At 48.1% G+C, this 23,106-nt stretch overlaps 1 protein-coding gene across 1 annotated transcript in view; it reads left to right on the top strand.

Moving 5' to 3' along the window:
• Positions 1–2,495: 2,495 nt before the first annotated feature.
• Positions 2,496–23,106, top strand: part of LOC140398920 (extracellular superoxide dismutase [Cu-Zn]-like) — a 35,525-nt gene continuing 14,914 nt past the window's right edge. Inside the window, exon 1 of the mRNA XM_072487909.1 lies at positions 2,496–2,655. Within this exon, the coding sequence (XP_072344010.1) occupies positions 2,514–2,655 (142 nt within the window). The 5' untranslated portion in view covers positions 2,496–2,513. The remainder of the gene's footprint in view (positions 2,656–23,106) is intronic.

Raw genomic sequence — 23,106 nt, forward strand, 5'->3', positions numbered from 1 at the left:
AGCGTCGCACTGTCGGAGGGTCAGTGCTGAGGGAGCGCTGCACTGTCGGAGGGTCAGTGCTGAGGGAGCGCTGCACTGTCGGAGGGTCAGTGCTGAGGTAGCGCCGCACTGTCGGAGGGTCAGTACTGAGGGAGTGCCGCACTGTCGGAGGGTCAGTACTGAGGGAGCGCCGCACTGTCGGAGGGTCAGTACTGAGGGAGTGCCGCACTGTCGGAGGGTCGGTGCTGAGGGAGCGCTGCACTGTCGGAGGGTCAGTGCTGAAGGAGAGTCGCACTGTCGGAGGGTCGGTGCTGAGGTAGCACCGCACTGTCGGGGGGTCAGTGCTGAGGGAGTGCCGCACTGTCGGAGGGTCCGTGCTGAGGGAGCGCCGCACTGTCGGAGGGTCAGTGCTGAGGGAGCGCCGCACTGTGGGAGGGTCAGTACTGAGGGAGCGCCACTCTGTCGGAGGGTCAGTGCTGAGGGAGCGCCGCACTGTCGGAGGGTCAGTGCTGAGGGAGCGCCGCACTGTCTGGGGGTCAGTGCTGATGGTGTGCCGCACTGTGGGAGGGTCAGTGCTGAGAGAGCGCCGCACTGTCGGAGGGTCAGTGCTGAGGGAGCGCTGCACTGTCGGAGGGTCAGTGCTGAGGGAGCGCCGCACTGTCAGTGGGTCAGTGCTGAGGGAGCGCCGCACTGTCGGAGGGTCAGGGCTGAGTGAGTGCAGCACTGTCGGCGGGTCAGTGCTGAGGGAGCGCCACACTGACGGAGGGTCAGTGCTGAGGGAGCGCCGCACTGTCGGAGGGTCAGTGCTGAGGGAGCGTCGAGCGTCGCACTGTCAGAGGGTCAGTGCTGAGGGAGAGTCGCACTGTCGGAAGGTCTGAGCAGAGGGAGCACCGCACTGTCGGAGGGTCAGAGCTTAGGGCGCCGACCGTGCAATGCTCCCTCTGCCCAGACCCTCCCACAGTGCGGTGCTCCCTCAGCACTGACTCTCCGACAGTGCGGCGCTCCCTCAGCGCTGACTCTCCGACAGTGCGGCGCTCCCTATGCACAGACCTTCCAACAGTTCAGCGTTCCCTCAGGACTGACTCTCCGACAGTGCGGTCGTCCCTCAGTACTACCCCTCGACAGTGCGGCACTCCCTCAGCACAAACCCTCTGACAGTGCGGCGCTCCCTCAGCACTGACCCTCCGACAGCACGGCGCGCCCTCAGCACTGACCCACCGACAGTGCAACGCTTCCTCTGGACAGAATATCCCACAGTGCAGCGCTCTCTCAGCACTGACCCTCCGACAGTGCAGGAGTCCCTCAGCACTGAACCTCTGGCAGTGCGGCACTCCCTCAGCACTGACCCTCCGACAGTGCGGCGCTCCCTCAACACTGACCCTCCGACAGTGCGGCGCTCCCTCAGCACTGACCCTCCGACAGTGCGGCGCTCCCTCAACACTGCCCCTCCGACAGTGCGGCGCTCCCTCAGCACTGACCCTCCGACAGTGCGACGCTCCGTCAGCACAGACCCTCTGACAGTGCGGGATTCCCTCAGCACTGACCCTCCGACAGTGCGGCGCTCCCTCAGGATTGCCCCTCCGACAGTGCGGCACTCCCTCAGCACTGACCCTCCGACAGCGCGGCTCTCCCTCAGCACTGACCCTCCGACAGTGCGGCGCTCCCTCAGCACTGACCCTCCGACAGTGCGGCGCTCCCTCAGCACTGACCCTCCGACAGTGCGGCGCTCCCTCAGCACTGACCCCCTCGACAGTGCGGTGCTCCCTCAGCACAGACCCTCCGACAGTGCGGCGCTCCCTCAGCACTGACCCCCTCGACAGTGCGGCGCTCCCTCAGCACAGAACCTCTGACAGTGCGGTGCTCCCTCAGCACTGACCCTCTGACAATGCGATGCTCCCTCAGCACTGACCCTCTGACAGCGTGGCGCTCCCTCAGCACTGACCCTCCCACAGTGCGGTGCTCTCTCAGCACTGACCCTCCGACAGTGCGGCGCTCCCTCAGCACTGACCATCCGACAGTGCGGCACTCCCTCAGCACTGACCCTCCCACAGTGCGGCGCTCCCTCAGCACTGACCGTCCGACAGTGCGGCGCTCCCTCAGCACTGACCCTCCGACAGTGCGGCGCTCCCTCAGCACTGACCCTCCGACAGTGTGGCGCTCCCTCAGCACTGACCCTCCGACAGTGCGGCGCTCCCTCAGCACTGAACCTCCAACAGTGCGGCGCTCCCTCAGCACTGACCCTCCGACAGTGCGGCGCTCCCTCAGCACTGACCCTCCGACAGTGCGGCGCTCCCTCAGCACTGACCCTCCGACAGTGCGGCGCTCCCTCAGCACTGACCCTCCGACAGTGCAGTGCTCCCTCAGCACTGACCCTCCGACAGTGCGGTGCTCCCTCAGCACTGACCAAGCTTGTTGTGGGGTGGATATCTGCGGTGGGTGGAGGGGGGGGGATGTTGGTTGGACCTTGTTTGAAATGGAGGCGAATATTATAATAACCTCTCTGTCCCCCATGTCAGTGGGAGAGTTAATGATTGATGGGGTCGGGACAGTGGGTTTACTCGGTGGATTATGCAAACATTCAGCAGTCGGCAGTCGCAGACATGATGTTCCAAACGTTACTGTGCTGTGTTCAGGCTGTGTGCCTTGTAAATCTTGCTGCTGCTCACAGCAGGAGAGGTATGTAACATGGAGCAGGTAATCCCAGGCAGCAGGGCAGTGGGCATATCACTGACTGGTTATTCGCCTCATCTCTTTATCGTTTGGTCTTCCTTCTCGCTCTCTTTCTCTCTCCCTCTTTCTCTCACTCCCGCTCTGTCTCATTCCAACCCTCACTTTCACTCTGTCCAGTGCCCCCTGACATTCTCTCCCTCTCTCCATCATTCTCTGCCTTTCCCTCACTCTGCCTCCCTCCGTCACTGCCTCGTTCACCCCCGTCTCCGTCACATTCGTGGATTCTGATCTTTACTGATCTCACGCGCCCTGTCTCCTTTTCAACCTCCATTTCTCTTCCTCTCTCCGTCATGCTTCCTCCCTTTTGCCTCTGTCACTCTCTGTGCCTCTGTGACTTTCTGTGTCACTCTGTGTGTCTCCCTGCCACTCTCTGTAATTCTGTCACTCTGTCTTACTCTGTCCCTCTGTGTCTCTCTGTCACCCTCTGTCTGCCTGTGTCACTCTCTGTCACTCTCAATGTCTCTGTCACTCTGTGTCACTGTCACTCTGTGTGTCTCTCTGTCATTTTCTGTCTCCCTCTGTCCCTCCCTGTATCACTCTGTGTCATTCTCCCGATCTCGGTCACTCTCTCTGTCTCTGCCACTTCTGTGTCTCTGTCACTCTGTGTCACTCTACCTGTCTCTGTCACTCTCTGGGTCTCTCTGTCACTCTGTGTCTCTGTCACTCTCTGTGTCTCTCTGTAACTCTCTGTGTCTCTGTCACACTCTCTCTCCCTCTGTGTCTCTCCCTGTCACGATCTGTGTTTCTCCGTCACTCTCCCTATCACTCTCTGTCACTCTCTCTGTCTCTGTCACTCTCTCTGTCTCTGTCACTCTCTCTGTCTCTGTCACTCTCCATGTCCCTCTGACACTCTCTGTGTTCCTCTGACACTCTCTGCATTCCTCTGACAGCTCAGTGTCACTCGCTGTCCCTCTCTGCCTCGGTCTGTCACTCACTGTGTTCCTCTGTCACACTGTGTCCTTCTGTCACGCTCTGTATCGCTGTCATTCTCTGTGTCTCTCTATCTCTCTGACACTCTGTATTTACACTCTCTGTGTCACTCTGTGTCTCTATCACTTTCTATGTCTCTGTTACTCTCTGTGCCTCTGTCTCTCTCTGCATCCCTCTGACAGCTCTGTGTCACTCTCTGTAACTCTCTCTGTCTGTGTCACTCGCTGTGCCTCTCTGTCACGCTCTGCCTCGGTCTGTCACTCTCTGTATCGCTCTATCACTCTCTGTATTCCTCTGTCACTCTCTGTATCCCTCTATCACTCACTGTATCCCTCTATCACTCTCTGTATCCCTGTATCACTCTCTGTATCCCTCTATCACTCACTGTATCCCTCTATCACTCTCTGTATCCCTCTATCACTCTCTGTATCCCTCTATCACTCTCTGTATCCCTCTATCACTCTCTGGATTCCTCTGTCACTCTCTGTATCCCTCTATCACTCTCTGTATCCCTCTGTCACTCTCTGTATCCCTCTATCACTCACTGTATCCCTCTATCACTCACTGTATCCCTCTATCACTCTCTGTATCCCTCTATCACTAACTGTATCCCTCTATCACTCTCTGTATCCCTCTATCACTCACTGTATCCCTCTATCACTCTCTGTATCCCTCTATCACTCTCTGTATCCCTCTATCACTCTCTGTATCCCTCTATCATTCTCTGTATCCCTCTGTCACTCTCTGTATCCCTCTATCACTCACTGTATCCCTCTATCACTCACTGTATCCCTCTATCACTCTCTGTATCCCTCTATCACTCTCTGGATTCCTCTGTCACTCTCTGTATCCCTCTATCACTCTCTGTATCCCTCTATCACTCTCTGTATCCCTCTATCACTCTCTGTATCCCTCTATCACTCTCTGGATTCCTCTATCACTCTCTGTATCCCTCTGTCACTCACTGTATCCCTCTATCACTCACTGTATCCCTGTATCACTCTCTGTGTCCCTCTATCACTCACTGTATCCCTCTATCACTCACTGTATCCCTCTATCACTCTCTGTGTCCCTCTATCACTCACTGTATCCCTCTATCACTCACTGTATCCCTCTATCACTCTCTGTATCCCTCTATCACTCACTGTATCCCTCTATCACTCACTGTATCCCTCTATCACTCTCTGTATCCCTCTATCACTCTCTGTATCCCTCTATCACTCTCTGTATCCCTCTATCACTCTCTGTATCCCTCTATCACTCACTGTATCCCTCTATCACTCACTGTATCCCTGTATCACTCTCTGTATCCCTCTATCACTCACTGTATCCCTCTATCACTCACTGTATCCCTCTATCACTCTCTGTATCCCTCTATCACTCTCTGTATCCCTCTATCACTCTCTGTATCCCTCTATCACTCACTGTATCCCTCTATCACTCACTGTATCCCTGTATCACTCTCTGTATCCCTCTATCACTCACTGTATCCCTCTATCACTCTCTGTATCCCTCTATCACTCTCTGTATCCCTCTATCACTCTCTGTATCCCTCTATCACTCTCTGTATCCCTCTATCACTCACTGTATCCCTCTATCACTCACTGTATCCCTGTATCACTCTCTGTATCCCTCTATCACTCACTGTATCCCTCTATCACTCACTGTATCCCTCTATCACTCTCTGTGTCCCTCTATCACTCACTGTATCCCTCTATCACTCACTGTATCCCTCTATCACTCTCTGTATCCCTCTATCACTCACTGTATCCCTCTATCACTCTCTGTATCCCTCTATCACTCACTGTATCCCTCTATCACTCACTGTATCCCTCTATCACTCACTGTATCCCTCTATCACTCTCTGTATCCCTCTATCACTCTCTGTATCCCTCTATCACTCACTGTATCCCTCTATCACTCACTGTATCCCTCTATCACTCTCTGTATCCCTCTATCACTCTCTGTATCCCTCTATCACTCTCTGTATCCCTCTGTCACTCACTGTATCCCTCTATCACTCACTGTATCCCTCTATCACTCTCTGTATCCCTCTGTCACTCTCTGTATCCCTCTATCACTCTCTGTATCCCTCTGTCACTCACTGTATCCTTCTATCACTCACTGTATCCCTCTATCACTCACTGTATCCCTCTATCACTCTCTGTATCCCTCTATCACTCTCTGTATCCCTCTATCACTCACTGTATCCCTCTATCACTCTCTGTATCCCTCTGTCACTCTCTGTATCCCTCTGTCACTCTCTGTATCCCTCTGTCACTCTCTGTATCCCTCTGTCACTCTCTGTATCCCTCTATCACTCTCTGTATCCCTCTATCACTCTCTGTATCCCTCTATCACTCACTGTATCCCTCTATCACTCACTGTATCCCTCTATCACTCTCTGTATCCCTCTATCACTCACTGTATCCCTCTATCACTCACTGTATCCCTCTATCACTCACTGTATCCCTCTATCACTCTCTGTATCCCTCTATCACTCTCTGTATCCCTCTATCACTCTCTGTATCCCTCTATCACTCTCTGTATCCCTGTATCACTCTCTGTATCCCTCTATCACTCACTGTATCCCTCTATCACTCACTGTATCCCTCTATCACTCTCTGTATCCCTCTATCACTCTCTGTATCCCTGTATCACTCTCTGTATCCCTCTATCACTCACTGTATCCCTCTATCACTCTCTGTATCCCTGTATCACTCTCTGTATCCCTCTGTCACTCTCTGTATCCCTCTATCACTCACTGTATCCCTCTATCACTCACTGTATCCCTCTATCACTCACTGTATCCCTCTATCACTCTCTGTATTCCTCTATCACTCTCTGTATCCCTCTATCACTCTCTGTATCCCTCTATCACTCTCTGTATCCCTCTATCACTCTCTGTATCCCTGTATCACTCTCTGTATCCCTCTGTCACTCTCTGTATCCCTCTATTACTCACTGTAACCCTCTATCACTCACTGTATCCCTCTATCACTCTCTGTAACCCTCTATCACTCACTGTATCCCTCTATCACTCTCTGGATTCCTCTGTCACTCTCTGTATCCCTCTATCACTCTCTGTATCCCTCTGTCACTCTCTGTATCCCTCTATCACTCTCTGTATCCCTCTGTCACTCTCTGTATCCCTCTATCACTCACTGTATCCCTCTATCACTCTCTGTATTCCTCTATCACTCTCTGTATTCCTCTATCACTCACTGTATCCCTCTATCACTCACTGTATCACTCTATCACGCTCTGTATCCCTCTCTCACTCTCTGTATCCCTCTATACTCACTGTATCCCTCTATCACTCACTGTATCCCTCTATCACTCACTGTATCCCTCTATCACTCACTGTATCCCTCTATCACTCTCTGTATCCCTCTATCACTCTCTGTATCCCTCTATTACTCTCTGTATCCCTCTATCACTCACTGTATCCCTCTATCACTCACTGTATCCCTCTATCACTCACTGTATCCCTCTATCACTCACTGTATCCCTCTATCACTCTCTGTATCCCTCTGTCACTCTCTGTATCCCTCTATCACTCTCTGTATCCCTCTGTCACTCTCTGTATCCCTCTATCACTCACTGTATCCCTCTATCACTCTCTGTATTCCTCTATCACTCTCTGTATTCCTCTATCACTCACTGTATCCCTCTATCACTCTCTGTATCCCTCTATCACGCTCTGTATCCCTCTCTCACTCTCTGTATCCCTCTATCACTCACTGTATCACTCTATCACGCTCTGTATCCCTCTCTCACTCGCTGTATCCCTCTATACTCACTGTATCCCTCTATCACTCACTGTATCCCTCTATCACTCACTGTATCCCTCTATCACTCACTGTATCCCTCTATCACTCTCTGTATCCCTCTATCACTCTCTGTATCCCTCTATTACTCTCTGTATCCCTCTATCACTCACTGTATCCCTCTATCACTCACTGTATCCCTCTATCACTCACTGTATCCCTCTATCACTCACTGTATCCCTCTATCACTCTCTGTATCCCTCTCTCACTCTCTGTATCCCTCTATCACTCACTGTATCCCTCTATCACTCTCTGTATCCCTCTATCACTCACTGTATCCCTCTATCACTCACTGTATCCCTCTACACTCACTGTATCCCTCTATCACTCTCTGTATCCCTCTCTCACTCTCTGTATCCCTCTATCACTCACTGTATCCCTCTATCACTCACTGTATCCCTCTATCACTCACTGTATCCCTCTATCACTCACTGTATCCCTCTATCATTCTCTGTATCCCTCTATCACTCTCTGTATCCCTCTCTCACTCTCTGTATCCCTCTATCACTCACTGTATCCCTCTATCACTCTCTGTATCCCTCTATCACTCTCTGTATCCCTCTCTCACTCTCTGTATCCCTCTATACTCACTGTATCCCTCTATCACTCTCTGTATCCCTCTATCACTCACTGTATCCCTCTATCACTCACTGTATCCCTGTATCACTCTCTGTATCCCTCTCTCACTCTCTGTATCCCTCTATACTCACTGTATCCCTCTATCACTCACTGTATCCCTCTATCACTCTCTGTATCCCTCTATACTCACTGTATCCCTCTATCACTCACTGTATCCCTCTATCACTCACTGTATCCCTGTATCACTCTCTGTATCCCTCTCTCACTCTCTGTATCCCTCTATACTCACTGTATCCCTCTATCACTCACTGTATCCCTCTATCACTCTCTGTATCCCTCTATACTCACTGTATCCCTCTATACTCACTGTATCCCTCTATCACTCACTGTATCCCTCTATCACTCACTGTATCCCTCTATCACTCTCTGTATCCCTCTCTCACTCTCTGTATCCCTCTATACTCACTGTATCCCTCTATACTCACTGTATCCCTCTATCACTCACTGTATCCCTCTATCACTCACTGTATCCCTGTATCACTCTCTGTATCCCTCTCTCACTCTCTGTATCCCTCTATACTCACTGTATCCCTCTATCACTCTCTGTATTCCTCTATCACTCTCTGTATTCCTCTATCACTCACTGTATCCCTCTATCACTCACTGTATCACTCTATCACGCTCTGTATCCCTCTCTCACTCTCTGTATCCCTCTATACTCACTGTATCCCTCTATCACTCACTGTATCCCTCTATCACTCACTGTATCCCTCTATCACTCACTGTATCCCTCTATCACTCTCTGTATCCCTCTATCACTCTCTGTATCCCTCTATTACTCTCTGTATCCCTCTATCACTCACTGTATCCCTCTATCACTCACTGTATCCCTCTATCACTCACTGTATCCCTCTATCACTCACTGTATCCCTCTATCACTCTCTGTATCCCTCTCTCACTCTCTGTATCCCTCTATCACTCACTGTATCCCTCTGTCACTCTCTGTATCCCTCTATCACTCACTGTATCCCTCTATCACTCACTGTGTCCCTCTATCACTCTCTGTATCCCTCTATCACTCACTGTATCCCTCTATCACTCTCTGTATCCCTCTATCACTCACTGTATCCCTCTATCACTCTCTGTGTCCCTCTATCACTCTCTGTATCCCTCTATCACTCTCTGTATCCCTCTATCACTCACTGTATCCCTCTATCACTCTCTGTATCCCTCTATCACTCACTGTATCCCTCTATCACTCACTGTATCCCTCTACACTCACTGTATCCCTCTATCACTCTCTGTATCCCTCTCTCACTCTCTGTATCCCTCTATCACTCACTGTATCCCTCTATCACTCACTGTATCCCTCTATCACTCACTGTATCCCTCTATCACTCACTGTATCCCTCTATCACTCTCTGTATCCCTCTATCACTCTCTGTATCCCTCTCTCACTCTCTGTATCCCTCTATCACTCACTGTATCCCTCTATCACTCTCTGTATCCCTCTATCACTCTCTGTATCCCTCTCTCACTCTCTGTATCCCTCTATACTCACTGTATCCCTCTATCACTCTCTGTATCCCTCTATCACTCACTGTATCCCTCTATCACTCACTGTATCCCTGTATCACTCTCTGTATCCCTCTCTCACTCTCTGTATCCCTCTATACTCACTGTATCCCTCTATCACTCACTGTATCCCTCTATCACTCTCTGTATCCCTCTATACTCACTGTATCCCTCTATCACTCACTGTATCCCTCTATCACTCACTGTATCCCTGTATCACTCTCTGTATCCCTCTCTCACTCTCTGTATCCCTCTATACTCACTGTATCCCTCTATCACTCACTGTATCCCTCTATCACTCTCTGTATCCCTCTATACTCACTGTATCCCTCTATACTCACTGTATCCCTCTATCACTCACTGTATCCCTCTATCACTCACTGTATCCCTCTATCACTCTCTGTATCCCTCTCTCACTCTCTGTATCCCTCTATACTCACTGTATCCCTCTATACTCACTGTATCCCTCTATCACTCACTGTATCCCTCTATCACTCACTGTATCCCTGTATCACTCTCTGTATCCCTCTCTCACTCTCTGTATCCCTCTATACTCACTGTATCCCTCTATCACTCACTGTATCCCTCTATCACTCTCTGTATCCCTCTATACTCACTGTATCCCTCTATCACTCACTGTATCCCTCTATCACTCACTGTATCCCTGTATCACTCTCTGTATCCCTCTCTCACTCTCTGTATCCCTCTATACTCACTGTATCCCTCTATCACTCTCTGTATCCCTGTATCACTCTCTGTATCCCTCTCTCACTCTCTGTATCCCTCTATACTCACTGTATCCCTCTATCACTCACTGTATCCCTCTATCACTCTCTGTATCCCTCTATCACTCACTGTATCCCTCTATCACTCACTGTATCCCTCTATCACTCACTGTATCCCTCTATCACTCACTGTATCCCTCTATCACTCTCTGTATCCCTCTCTCACTCTCTGTATCCCTCTATACTCACTGTATCCCTCTATCACTCTCTGTATCCCTCTATCACTCACTGTATCCCTCTATCACTCACTGTATCCCTGTATCACTCTCTGTATCCCTCTCTCACTCTCTGTATCCCTCTATACTCACTGTATCCCTCTATCACTCACTGTATCCCTCTATCACTCTCTGTATCCCTCTATACTCACTGTATCCCTCTATCACTCACTGTATCCCTCTATCACTCACTGTATCCCTGTATCACTCTCTGTATCCCTCTCTCACTCTCTGTATCCCTCTATACTCACTGTATCCCTCTATCACTCACTGTATCCCTCTATCACTCTCTGTATCCCTCTATACTCACTGTATCCCTCTATACTCACTGTATCCCTCTATCACTCACTGTATCCCTCTATCACTCACTGTATCCCTCTATCACTCTCTGTATCCCTCTCTCACTCTCTGTATCCCTCTATACTCACTGTATCCCTCTATACTCACTGTATCCCTCTATCACTCACTGTATCCCTCTATCACTCACTGTATCCCTGTATCACTCTCTGTATCCCTCTCTCACTCTCTGTATCCCTCTATACTCACTGTATCCCTCTATCACTCACTGTATCCCTCTATCACTCTCTGTATCCCTCTATACTCACTGTATCCCTCTATCACTCACTGTATCCCTCTATCACTCACTGTATCCCTGTATCACTCTCTGTATCCCTCTCTCACTCTCTGTATCCCTCTATACTCACTGTATCCCTCTATCACTCTCTGTATCCCTGTATCACTCTCTGTATCCCTCTCTCACTCTCTGTATCCCTCTATACTCACTGTATCCCTCTATCACTCACTGTATCCCTCTATCACTCTCTGTATCCCTCTATCACTCACTGTATCCCTCTATCACTCACTGTATCCCTCTATCACTCACTGTATCCCTCTATCACTCTCTGTATCCCTCTCTCACTCTCTGTATCCCTCTATACTCACTGTATCCCTCTATACTCACTGTATCCCTCTATCACTCACTGTATCCCTCTATCACTCACTGTATCCCTGTATCACTCTCTGTATCCCTCTCTCACTCTCTGTATCCCTCTATACTCACTGTATCCCTCTATCACTCTCTGTATTCCTCTATCACTCTCTGTATTCCTCTATCACTCACTGTATCCCTCTATCACTCACTGTATCACTCTATCACGCTCTGTATCCCTCTCTCACTCTCTGTATCCCTCTATACTCACTGTATCCCTCTATCACTCACTGTATCCCTCTATCACTCACTGTATCCCTCTATCACTCACTGTATCCCTCTATCACTCTCTGTATCCCTTTATCACTCTCTGTATCCCTCTATTACTCTCTGTATCCCTCTATCACTCACTGTATCCCTCTATCACTCACTGTATCCCTCTATCACTCACTGTATCCCTCTATCACTCACTGTATCCCTCTATCACTCTCTGTATCCCTCTCTCACTCTCTGCATCCCTCTATCACTCACTGTATCCCTCTGTCACTCTCTGTATCCCTCTATCACTCACTGTATCCCTCTATCACTCACTGTGTCCCTCTATCACTCTCTGTATCCCTCTATCACTCACTGTATCCCTCTATCACTCTCTGTATCCCTCTATCACTCACTGTATCCCTCTATCACTCTCTGTATCCCTCTATCACTCTCTGTATCCCTCTATCACTCTCTGTATCCCTCTATCACTCACTGTATCCCTCTATCACTCTCTGTATCCCTCTATCACTCACTGTATCCCTCTATCACTCACTGTATCCCTCTACACTCACTGTATCCCTCTATCACTCTCTGTATCCCTCTCTCACTCTCTGTATCCCTCTATCACTCACTGTATCCCTCTATCACTCACTGTATCCCTCTATCACTGACTGTATCCCTCTATCACTCACTGTATCCCTCTATCACTCTCTGTATCCCTCTATCACTCTCTGTATCCCTCTCTCACTCTCTGTATCCCTCTATCACTCACTGTATCCCTCTATCACTCTCTGTATCCCTCTATCACTCTCTGTATCCCTCTCTCACTCTCTGTATCCCTCTATCACTCTCTGTATCCCTCTATCACTCACTGTATCCCTCTATCACTCTCTGTATCCCTCTACACTCACTGTATCCCTCTATCACTCTCTGTATCCCTCTATCACTCACTGTATCCCTCTATCACTCACTGTATCCCTCTATCACTCACTGTATCCCTGTATCACTCTCTGTATCCCTCTCTCACTCTCTGTATCCCTCTATACTCACTGTATCCCTCTATCACTCACTGTATCCCTCTATCACTCACTGTATCCCTCTATACTCACTGTATCCCTCTATCACTCACTGTATCCCTCTATCACTCACTGTATCCCTGTATCACTCTCTGTATCCCTCTCTCACTCTCTGTATCCCTCTATACTCACTGTATCCCTCTATCACTCACTGTATCCCTCTATCACTCTCTGTATCCCTCTATACTCACTGTATCCCTCTATACTCACTGTATCCCTCTATCACTCACTGTATCCCTCTATCACTCACTGTATCCCTCTATCACTCTCTGTATCCCTCTCTCACTCTCTGTATCCCTCTATACTCACTGTATCCCTCTATACTCACTGTATCCCTCTATCACTCACTGTATCCCTCTATCACTCACTGTATCCCTCTATCACTCTCTGTATCCCTCTCTCACTCTCTGTATCCCTCTATACTCACTGTATCCCTCTATACTCACTGTATCCCTCTGTCACTCACTGTATCCCTCTATCACTCTCTGTATCCCTGTATCACTCTCTGTATCCCTCTCTCACTCTCTGTATCCCTCTATACTCACTGTATCCCTCTATCACTCACTGTATCCCTCTATCACTCTCTGTATCCCTCTATACTCACTGTATCCATCTATACTCACTGTATCCCTCTATCACTCACTGTATCCCTCTATCACTCACTGTATCCCTGTATCACTCTCTGTATCCCTCTATCACTCTCTGTATCCCTCTCTCACTCTCTGTATCCCTCTATACTCACTGTATCCCTCTATCACTCTCTGTATCCCTCTATCACTCACTGTATCCCTCTATCACTCTCTGTATCCCTCTATACTCACTGTATCCCTCTATACTCACTGTATCCCTCTATCACTCACTGTATCCCTCTATCACTCACTGTATCCCTGTATCACTCTCTGTATCCCTCTCTCACTCTCTGTATCCCTCTATCACTCACTGTATCCCTCTATCACTCACTGTATCCCTCTATCACTCACTGTATCCCTCTATCACTCTCTGTATCCCTCTATCACTCTCTGTATCCCTCTATCACTCACTGTATCCCTCTATCACTCTCTGTATCCCTCTGTCACTCTCTGTATCCCTCTATCACTCACTGTATCCCTCTATCACTCACTGTATCCCTGTATCACTCTCTGGATTCCTCTGTCACTCTCTGTATCCCTCTATCACTCACTGTATCCCTCTGTCACTCTCTGTATCCCTCTATCACTCACTGTATCCCTCTATCACTCACTGTATCCCTGTATCACTCTCTGGATTCCTCTGTCACTCTCTGTATCCCTCTATCACTCACTGTATCCCTCTATCACTCTCTGTATCCCTCTATCACTCTCTGTATTCCTCTATCACTCTCTGTATCCCTCTGTCACTCTCTGTATCCCTCTATCACTCACTGTGTCCCTCTATCACTCTCTTTATCCCTCTATCACTCACTGTATCCCTGTATCACTCTCTGGATTCCTCTATCACTCTCTGTATCCCTCTATCACTCACTGTATCCCTCTATCACTCACTGTATCCCTCTATCACTCACTGTATCCCTCTATCACTCACTGTATCCCTCTGTCACTCTCTGTATCCCTCTGTCACTCTCTGTGTCCCTCTATCACTCTCTGTATCCCTCTATCACTCACTGTATCCCTCTATCGCTCTCTGTATCCCTCTATCACTCTCTGTATCCCTCTAACACTCTCTGTATCCCTCTATCACTCACTGTATCCCTCTATCACTCTCTGTATCCCTCTATCACTCTCTGTATCCCTCTATCACTCACTGTGTCCCTCTATCACTCTCTTTATCCCTCTATCACTCACTGTATCCCTGTATCACTCTCTGGATTCCTCTATCACTCTCTGTATCCCTCTATCACTCACTGTATCCCTCTATCACTCACTGTATCCCTCTATCACTCACTGTATCCCTCTATCACTCACTGTATCCCTCTGTCACTCTCTGTATCCCTCTGTCACTCTCTGTATCCCTCTATCACTCTCTGTATCCCTCTGTCACTCTCTGTGTCCCTCTATCACTCTCTGTATCCCTCTAACACTCTCTGTATCCCTCTATCACTCACTGTATCCCTCTATCACTCTCTGTATCCCTCTATCACTCACTGTATCCCTCTATCACTCTCTGTATCCCTCTGTCACTCACTGTATCCCTCTATCACTCACTGTATCCCTCTACCACTCTCTGTATCCCTCTCCTCACTGTATCCCTCTGTCACTCTCTGTGTCCCTCTATCACTCTCTGTGTCCCTCTATCACTCTCTGTATCCCTCTATCACTCACTGTATCCCTCTATCGCTCTCTGTATCCCTCTATCACTCTCTGTATCCCTCTAACACTCTCTGTATCCCTCTCCTCACTGTATCCCTCTGTCACTCTCTGTGTCCCTCTATCACTCTCTGTGTCCCTCTATCACTCTCTGTATCCCTCTATCACTCACTGTATCCCTCTATCGCTCTCTGTATCCCTCTATCACTCTCTGTATCCCTCTATCACTCTCTGTATCCCTCTAACACTCTCTGTATCCCTCTCCTCACTGTATCCCTCTATCACTCACTGTATCCCTCTGTCACTCTCTGTATCCCTCTATCACTCACTGTATCCCTCTGTCACTCACTGTATCCCTCTATCACTCTCTGTATCCCTCTGTCACTCACTGTATCCCTCTATCACTCACTGTATCCCTCTATCACTCACTGTATCCCTCTATCACTCACTGTATCCCTCTGTCACTCTCTGTGTCCCTCTATCACTCTCTGTATCCCTCTGTCACTCACTGTATCCCTCTATCACTCACTGTATCCCTCTATCACTCACTGTATCCCTCTATCACTCACTGTATCCCTCTGTCACTCTCTGTGTCCCTCTATCACTCACTGTATCCCTCTCTCACTCTCTGTATCCCTCTGTCACTCTCTGTATCCCTCTATCACTCTCTGTATCCCTCTATCACTCTCTGTATCCCTCTGTCACTCACTGTATCCCTCTGTCACTCACTGTGTCCCTCTATCACTCTCTGTATCCCTCTGTCACTCACTGTATCCCTCTATCACTCACTGTATCCCTCTATCACTCACTGTATCCCTCTATCACTCACTGTATCCCTCTGTCACTCTCTGTGTCCCTCTATCACTCACTGTATCCCTCTATCACTCACTGTATCCCTCTGTCACTCTCTGTATCCCTCTATCACTCACTGTATCCCTCTATCACTCTCTGTGTCCCTCTGTCACTCACTGTGTCCCTCTATCACTCTCTGTATCCCTCTATCACTCACTGTATCCCTCTATCACTCTCTGTATCCCTCTATCACTCACTGTATCCCTCTGTCACTCTCTGTATCCCTCTATCACTCTCTGTATCCCTCTATCACTCTCTGTATCCCTCTATCACTCACTGTATCCTTCTATCACTCACTGTATCCCTCTATCACTCTCTGTATCCCTCTCTCACTCTCTGTATCCCTCTATACTCACTGTATCCCTCTATCACTCTCTGTATCCCTCTATCACTCTCTGTATCCCTCTATCACTCTCTGTATCCCTCTATCACTCACTGTATCCCTCTATCACTCACTGTATCCCTCTATCACTCACTGTATCCCTCTATCACTCTCTGTATCCCTGTATCACTCTCTGTATCCCTCTATCACTCTCTGTATCCCTCTATCACTCTCTGTATCCCTCTATCACTCACTGTATCCCTCTGTCACTCTCTGTGTCCCTCTATCACTCTCTGTATCCCTCTATACTCACTGTATCCCTCTATCACTCACTGTATCCCTCTATCACTCACTGTATCCCTGTATCACTCTCTGTATCCCTCTATCACTCTCTGTATCCCTCTATCACTCTCTGTATCCCTCTATCACTCTCTGTATCCCTCTGTCACTCTCTGTATCCCTCTATCACTCTCTGTATCCCTCTATCACTCACTGTATCCCTCTATCACTCTCTGTATCCCTCTGTCACTCTCTGTATCCCTCTATCACTCTCTGTATCCCTCTATCACTCACTGTATCCCTCTATCACTCTCTGTATCCCTCTATCACTCTCTGTATCCCTCTATCACTCTCTGTATCCCTCTATCACTCTCTGTATCCCTCTATCACTCTCTGTATCCCTCTATCACTCTCTGTATCCCTCTATCACTCTCTGTATCCCTCTGTCACTCACTGTATCCCTCTATCACTCACTGTATCCCTCTATCACTCTCTGTATCCCTCTATCACTCTCTGTATCCCTCTATCACTCACTGTATCCCTCTATCACTCACTGTATCCCTGTATCACTCTCTGTATCCCTCTATCACTCTCTGTATCCCTCTATCACTCTCTGTATCCCTCTATCACTCTCTGTATCCCTCTGTCACTCTCTGTATCCCTCTATCACTCTCTGTGTCCCTCTATCACTCTCTGTATCCCTCTATCACTCTCTGTATCCCTCTATCACTCTCTGTATCCCTCTATCACTCTCTGTATCCCTCTATCACTCTCTGTATCCCTCTATCACTCTCTGTATCCCACTGTCACTCTCTGTATCCCTCTATCACTCTCTGTATTCCTCTGTCACACTCTGTATCCCACTGTCACTCTCTGTGTCCCTCTGTCACTCACTGTATCCCTCTATCACTCTCTGTATCCCTCTATCACTCTCTGTATCCCTCTATCACTCTCTGTATCCCTCTATCACTCTCTGTATCCCTCTATCACTCTCTGTATCCCTCTATCACTCTCTGTATCCCTCTATCACTCTCTGTGTCCCTCTGTCACTCACTGTATCCCTCTATCACTCTCTGTATCCCTCTATCACTCTCTGTGTCCCTCTGTCACTCACTGTATCCCTCTATCACTCACTGTATCCCTCTATCACTCTCTGTGTCCCTCTGTCACTCACTGTATCCCTCTATCACTCTCTGTATCCCTCTATCACTCTCTGTGTCCCTCTGTCACTCACTGTATCCCTCTATCACTCACTGTATCCCTCTATCACTCTCTGTATCCCTCTATCACTCTCTGTATCCCTCTATCACTCTCTGTATCCCTCTATCACTCTCTGTATCCCTCTATCACTCTCTGTATCCCTCTATCACTCTCTGTATCCCTCTATCACTCTCTGTATCCCTCTATCACTCTCTGTATCCCTCTAACACTCTCTGTATCCCTCTATCACTCTCTGTGTCCCTCTGTCACTCACTGTATCCCTCTATCACTCTCTGTATCCCTCTATCACTCTCTGGATTCCTCTGTCACTCACTGTATCCCTCTGTCACTCTCTGTATCCCTCTGTCACTCTCTGTATCCCTCTATCACTCTCTGTATCCCTCTATCACTCTCTGTATCACTCTATCACTCACTGTATCCCTCTGTCACTCACTGTATTCCTCTATCACTCACTGTATTCCTCTGTCACTCACTGTATCCCTCTATCACTCTCTGTATCCCTCTATCACTCTCTGTATCCCTCTATCACTCACTGTATCCCTCTATCACTCTCTGTATCCCTCTATCACTCTCTGTATCCCTCTGTCACTCTCTGTGTCCCTCTGTCACTCTCTGTGTCCTTCTGTCACTCTCCGTATCCCTCTGTCACTCTCTGTATCCCTCTATCACTCTCTGTATCCCTCTATCACTCTCTGTATCCCTCTATCACTCTCTGTATCCCTCTGTCACTCTCTGTGTCCCTCTGTCACTCTCTGTGTCCTTCTGTCACTCTCCGTATCCCTCTGTCACTCACTGTATTCCTCTATCACTCACTGTATTCCTCTGTCACTCTCTGTATCCCTCTATCACTCACTGTATCCCTCTATCACTCACTGTATCCCTCTATCACTCTCTGTATCCCTCTATCACTCTCTGTATCCCTCTATCACTAACTGTATTCCTCTATCACTCACTGTATCCCTCTATCACTCACTGTATCCCTCTATCACTCACTGTATCCCTCTATCACTCTCTGTATCCCTCTATCACTAACTGTATCCCTCTATCACTCACTGTATCCTGCTATCACTCTCTGTATCCCTCTATCACTCTCTGTATCCCTCTATCACTCTCTGTGTCCCTCTATCACTCTCTGTATCCCTCTGTCACTCTCTGTGTCCCTCTATCACTCACTGTATCCCTCTATCACTCACTGTATCCCTCTATCACTCACTGTATCCCTCTATCACTCACTGTATCCCTCTATCACTCACTGTATCCCTCTATCACTCACTGTATCCCTCTATCACTCACTGTATCCCTCTATCACTAACTGTATCCCTCTATCACTCTCTGTATCCCTCTATCACTCTCTGTATCCCTCTATCACTCACTGTATCCCTCTATCACTCTCTGTATCCCTCTATCACTCTCTGTATCCCTCTATACTCACTGTATCCCTCTATCACTCTCTGTATCCCTCTATCACTCTCTGTATCCCTCTATACTCACTGTATCCCTCTGTCACTCACTGTATCCCTCTGTCACTCTCTGTGTCCCTCTACCACTCACTGTATCCCTCTATCACTCTCTGTATCCCTCTATCACTCTCTGTATCCCTCTATACTCACTGTATCCCTCTGTCACTCACTGTATCCCTCTATCACTCACTGTATCCCTCTATCACTCACTGTATCCCTCTATCACTCTCTGTATCCCTCTATCACTCTCTGTATCCCTCTATCACTCTCTGTATCCCTCTATCACTCACTGTATCCCTCTATCACTCACTGTATCCCTCTACCACTCTCTGTATCCCTCTATCACTCTCTGTGTCCCTCTATCACTCACTGTATCCCTCTATCACTCTCTGTATCCCTCTATTACTCACTGTGTCCCTCTCTCACTCTCTGTGTCCCTCTATCACTCTCTGTAGCCCTCTGTCACTCAGTGTATCCCTCTGTCACGCTCTGTATCCCTCTATCACTCACTGTATCCCTCTATCACTCACTGTATCCCTCTATCACTCTCTGTAACCCTCTAGCACTCACTGTATCCCTCTATCACTCTCTGTATCCCTCTATCACTCACTGTATCCCTCTATCACTCTCTGTATCCCTCTATTACTCTCTGTATTCCTCTATCACTCACTGTGTCCCTCTATCACTCTCTGTATCCCTCTGTCACTCACTGTATCCCTCTATCACTCACTGTATCCCTCTATCACTCACTGTATCCCTCTATCACTCACTGTATCCTTCTATCACTCTCTGTATCCCTCTGTCACTCTCTGTATCCCTCTGTCACTCACTGTATCCCTCTATCACTCACTGTGTCCCTCTATCACTCACCGTATCCCTCTATCACTCTCTGTATCCCTCTATCACTCACTGTGTCCCTCTATCACTCACTGTATCCCTCTATCACTCACTGTATCCCTCTATCACTCACTGTATCCCTCTATCACTCACTGTATCCCTCTATCACTCTCTGTATCCCTCTATCACTCACTGTATCCCTCTATCACTCTCTGTATCCCTCTATCACTCACTGTATCCCTGTATCACTCTCTGTATCCCTCTATCACTCTCTGTATCCCTCTATCACTCACTGTATCCCTCTATCACTCACTGTATCCCTCTATCACTCTCTGTATCCCTCTATCACTCTCTGTATCCCTCTGTCACTCTCTGTATTCCTCTATCACTCTCTGTATCCCTCTATCACTCTCTGTATCCCTCTATCACTCTCTGTATTCCTCTAACACTCACTGTATCCCTCTATCACTCACTGTATCCCTCTATACTCACTGTATCCCTCTATCACTCTCTGTATCCCTCTATCACTCTCTGTATCCCTCTATCACTCTCTGTATCCCTCTATCACTCTCTGTAACCCTCTATCACTCTCTGTATTCCTTTGTCACTCTCTGCATTCCTCTATCACTCACTATCCCTCTAACACTCTCTGTATCCCTCTATCACTCACTGTATCCCTCTATCACTCTCTGTATTCCTTTGTCACTCTCTGCATTCCTCTATCACTCACTATCCCTCTAACACTCTCTGTATCCCTCTATCACTCTCTGTATCCCTCTATCACTCTCTGTATCCCTCTATCACTCTCTGTATCCCTCTATTACTCTCTGTATCCCTCTATCACTCACTGTATCCCTCTATCACTCTCTGTATCCCTCTATTACTCTCTGTATCCCTCTATCACTCTCTGTATCCCTCTATTACTCTCTGTATCCCTCTATCACTCACTGTATCCCTCTATCACTCTCTGTATCCCTCTGTCACTCTCTGTATCCCTCTATCACTCTCTGTATCCCTCTATCACTCACTGTATTCCTCTATCACTCTCTGTATCCCTCTAACACTCTCTGTATCCCTCTGTCACTCTCTGTGTCCCTCTATCACTCTCTGTATCCCTCTATCACTCTCTGTATCCCTCTATCACTCACTGTATCCCTATATCACTCACTGTGTCCCTCTATCACTCACTGTATCCCTCTATCACTCACTGTATCCCTATATCACTCTCTGTGTCCCTCTAGCACTCTCTGTATCCCTCTATCACTCACTGTATCCCTCTATCACTCACTGTATTCCTCTATCACTCTCTGTATCCCTCTAACACTCTCTGTATCCCTCTGTCACTCTCTGTGTCCCTCTATCACTCTCTGTGTCCCTCTATCACTCACTGTATCCCTCTATCACTCACTGTATCCCTCTATCACTCTCTGTATCCCTCTATCACTCTCTGTATCCCTCTATCACTCACTGTATCCCTATATCACTCACTGTGTCCCTCTATCACTCACTGTATCCCTCTATCACTCACTGTATCCCTATATCACTCACTGTGTCCCTCTATCACTCACTGTATTCCTCTATCACTCACTGTATCCCTCTATCACTCTCTGTGTCCCTCTATCACTCTCTGTATCCCTCTGTCACTCTCTGTGTCCCTCTATCACTCTCTGTATCCCTCTATCACTCACTGTATCCCTCTGTCTCTCTCTGTATCCCTCTATCACTCTCTGTATCCCTCTGTCACTCTCTCTGTCCCTCTATCACTCACTGTATCCCTCTAACACTCTCTGTATCCCTCTATCACTCTCTGTGTACCTCTATCTCTCACCATATCCCTCTATCACTCTCTGTATCCCTCTATCACTCTCTGTATCCCTCTATCACTCTCTGTGTCCCTCTATCACTCTCTGTATCCCTCCATCACTCTCTGTGTCCCTCTATCACTCACTGTATCCCTCTATCACTCACTGTATCCCTCTATCACTCTCTGTATCCCTCTATCACTCACTGTATCCCTCTATCACTCACTGTATCCCTCTGTCACTCTCTGTATCCCTCTATCACTCACTGTATCCCTCTATCACTCTCTGTGTCCCTCTATCACTCACTGTATCCCTCTGTCACTCTCTGTATCCCTCTATCACTCACTGTATCCCTCTATCACTCACTGTATCCCTCTATCACTCTCTGTATCCCTCTATCACTCACTGTATCCCTCTATCACTCACTGTATCCCTCTATCACTCACTGTATCCCTCTATCACTCACTGTATCCCTCTGTCACTCTCTGTATCCCTCTATCACTCTCTGTATCCCTCTATCACTCTCTGTATCCCTCTATCACTCTCTGTGTCCCTCTATCACTCACTGTATCCCTCTGTCACTCTCTGTATCCCTCTATCACTCACTGTATCCCTCTATCACTCACTTTTTGCGACTCATGCACTAGGACACCCAGGTCTCTCTGCACAGCAGCATGTTTTAATATTTTATCATTTAAATAATAATCCCTTTTATTTGTTATTCCTACTAAAATGGATAACCTCATATTTGTCAACATTGTATTCCATCTGCCAGACCCTAGCCCATTCACTTAACCTATCCAAATCCCTCTGCAGACTTCCAGTATCCTCTGCACTTTTTGCTTTACCACTCATCTTACTGTCGTCTGCAAACTTGGACACATTGCCCTTGGTCCCCAACTCCAAATCATCTCTGTAAATTGTGAACAGTTGTGGGCCCAACACTGATCCCTGAGGGACACCACTAGCTACTGATTGCCAACCAGAGAAACACCCATTAATCCCCACTCTTTGCTTTCTATTAATTAACCAACCCTCTATCCATGCTACACTTTCCCCTTAATGGCATGCATCTTTATCTTATGCAGCAACCTTTTGTATGGCATCTTGTCAAAAGCTTTCTGGAAATCCAGATATACCACATCCATTGGCTCCTCAAGTGTGTT

The sequence above is a fragment of the Scyliorhinus torazame genome, chromosome 22 (genome assembly GCF_047496885.1).
Source record: "Scyliorhinus torazame isolate Kashiwa2021f chromosome 22, sScyTor2.1, whole genome shotgun sequence".
NCBI classification, from domain to species: Eukaryota; Metazoa; Chordata; class Chondrichthyes; order Carcharhiniformes; family Scyliorhinidae; genus Scyliorhinus; species Scyliorhinus torazame.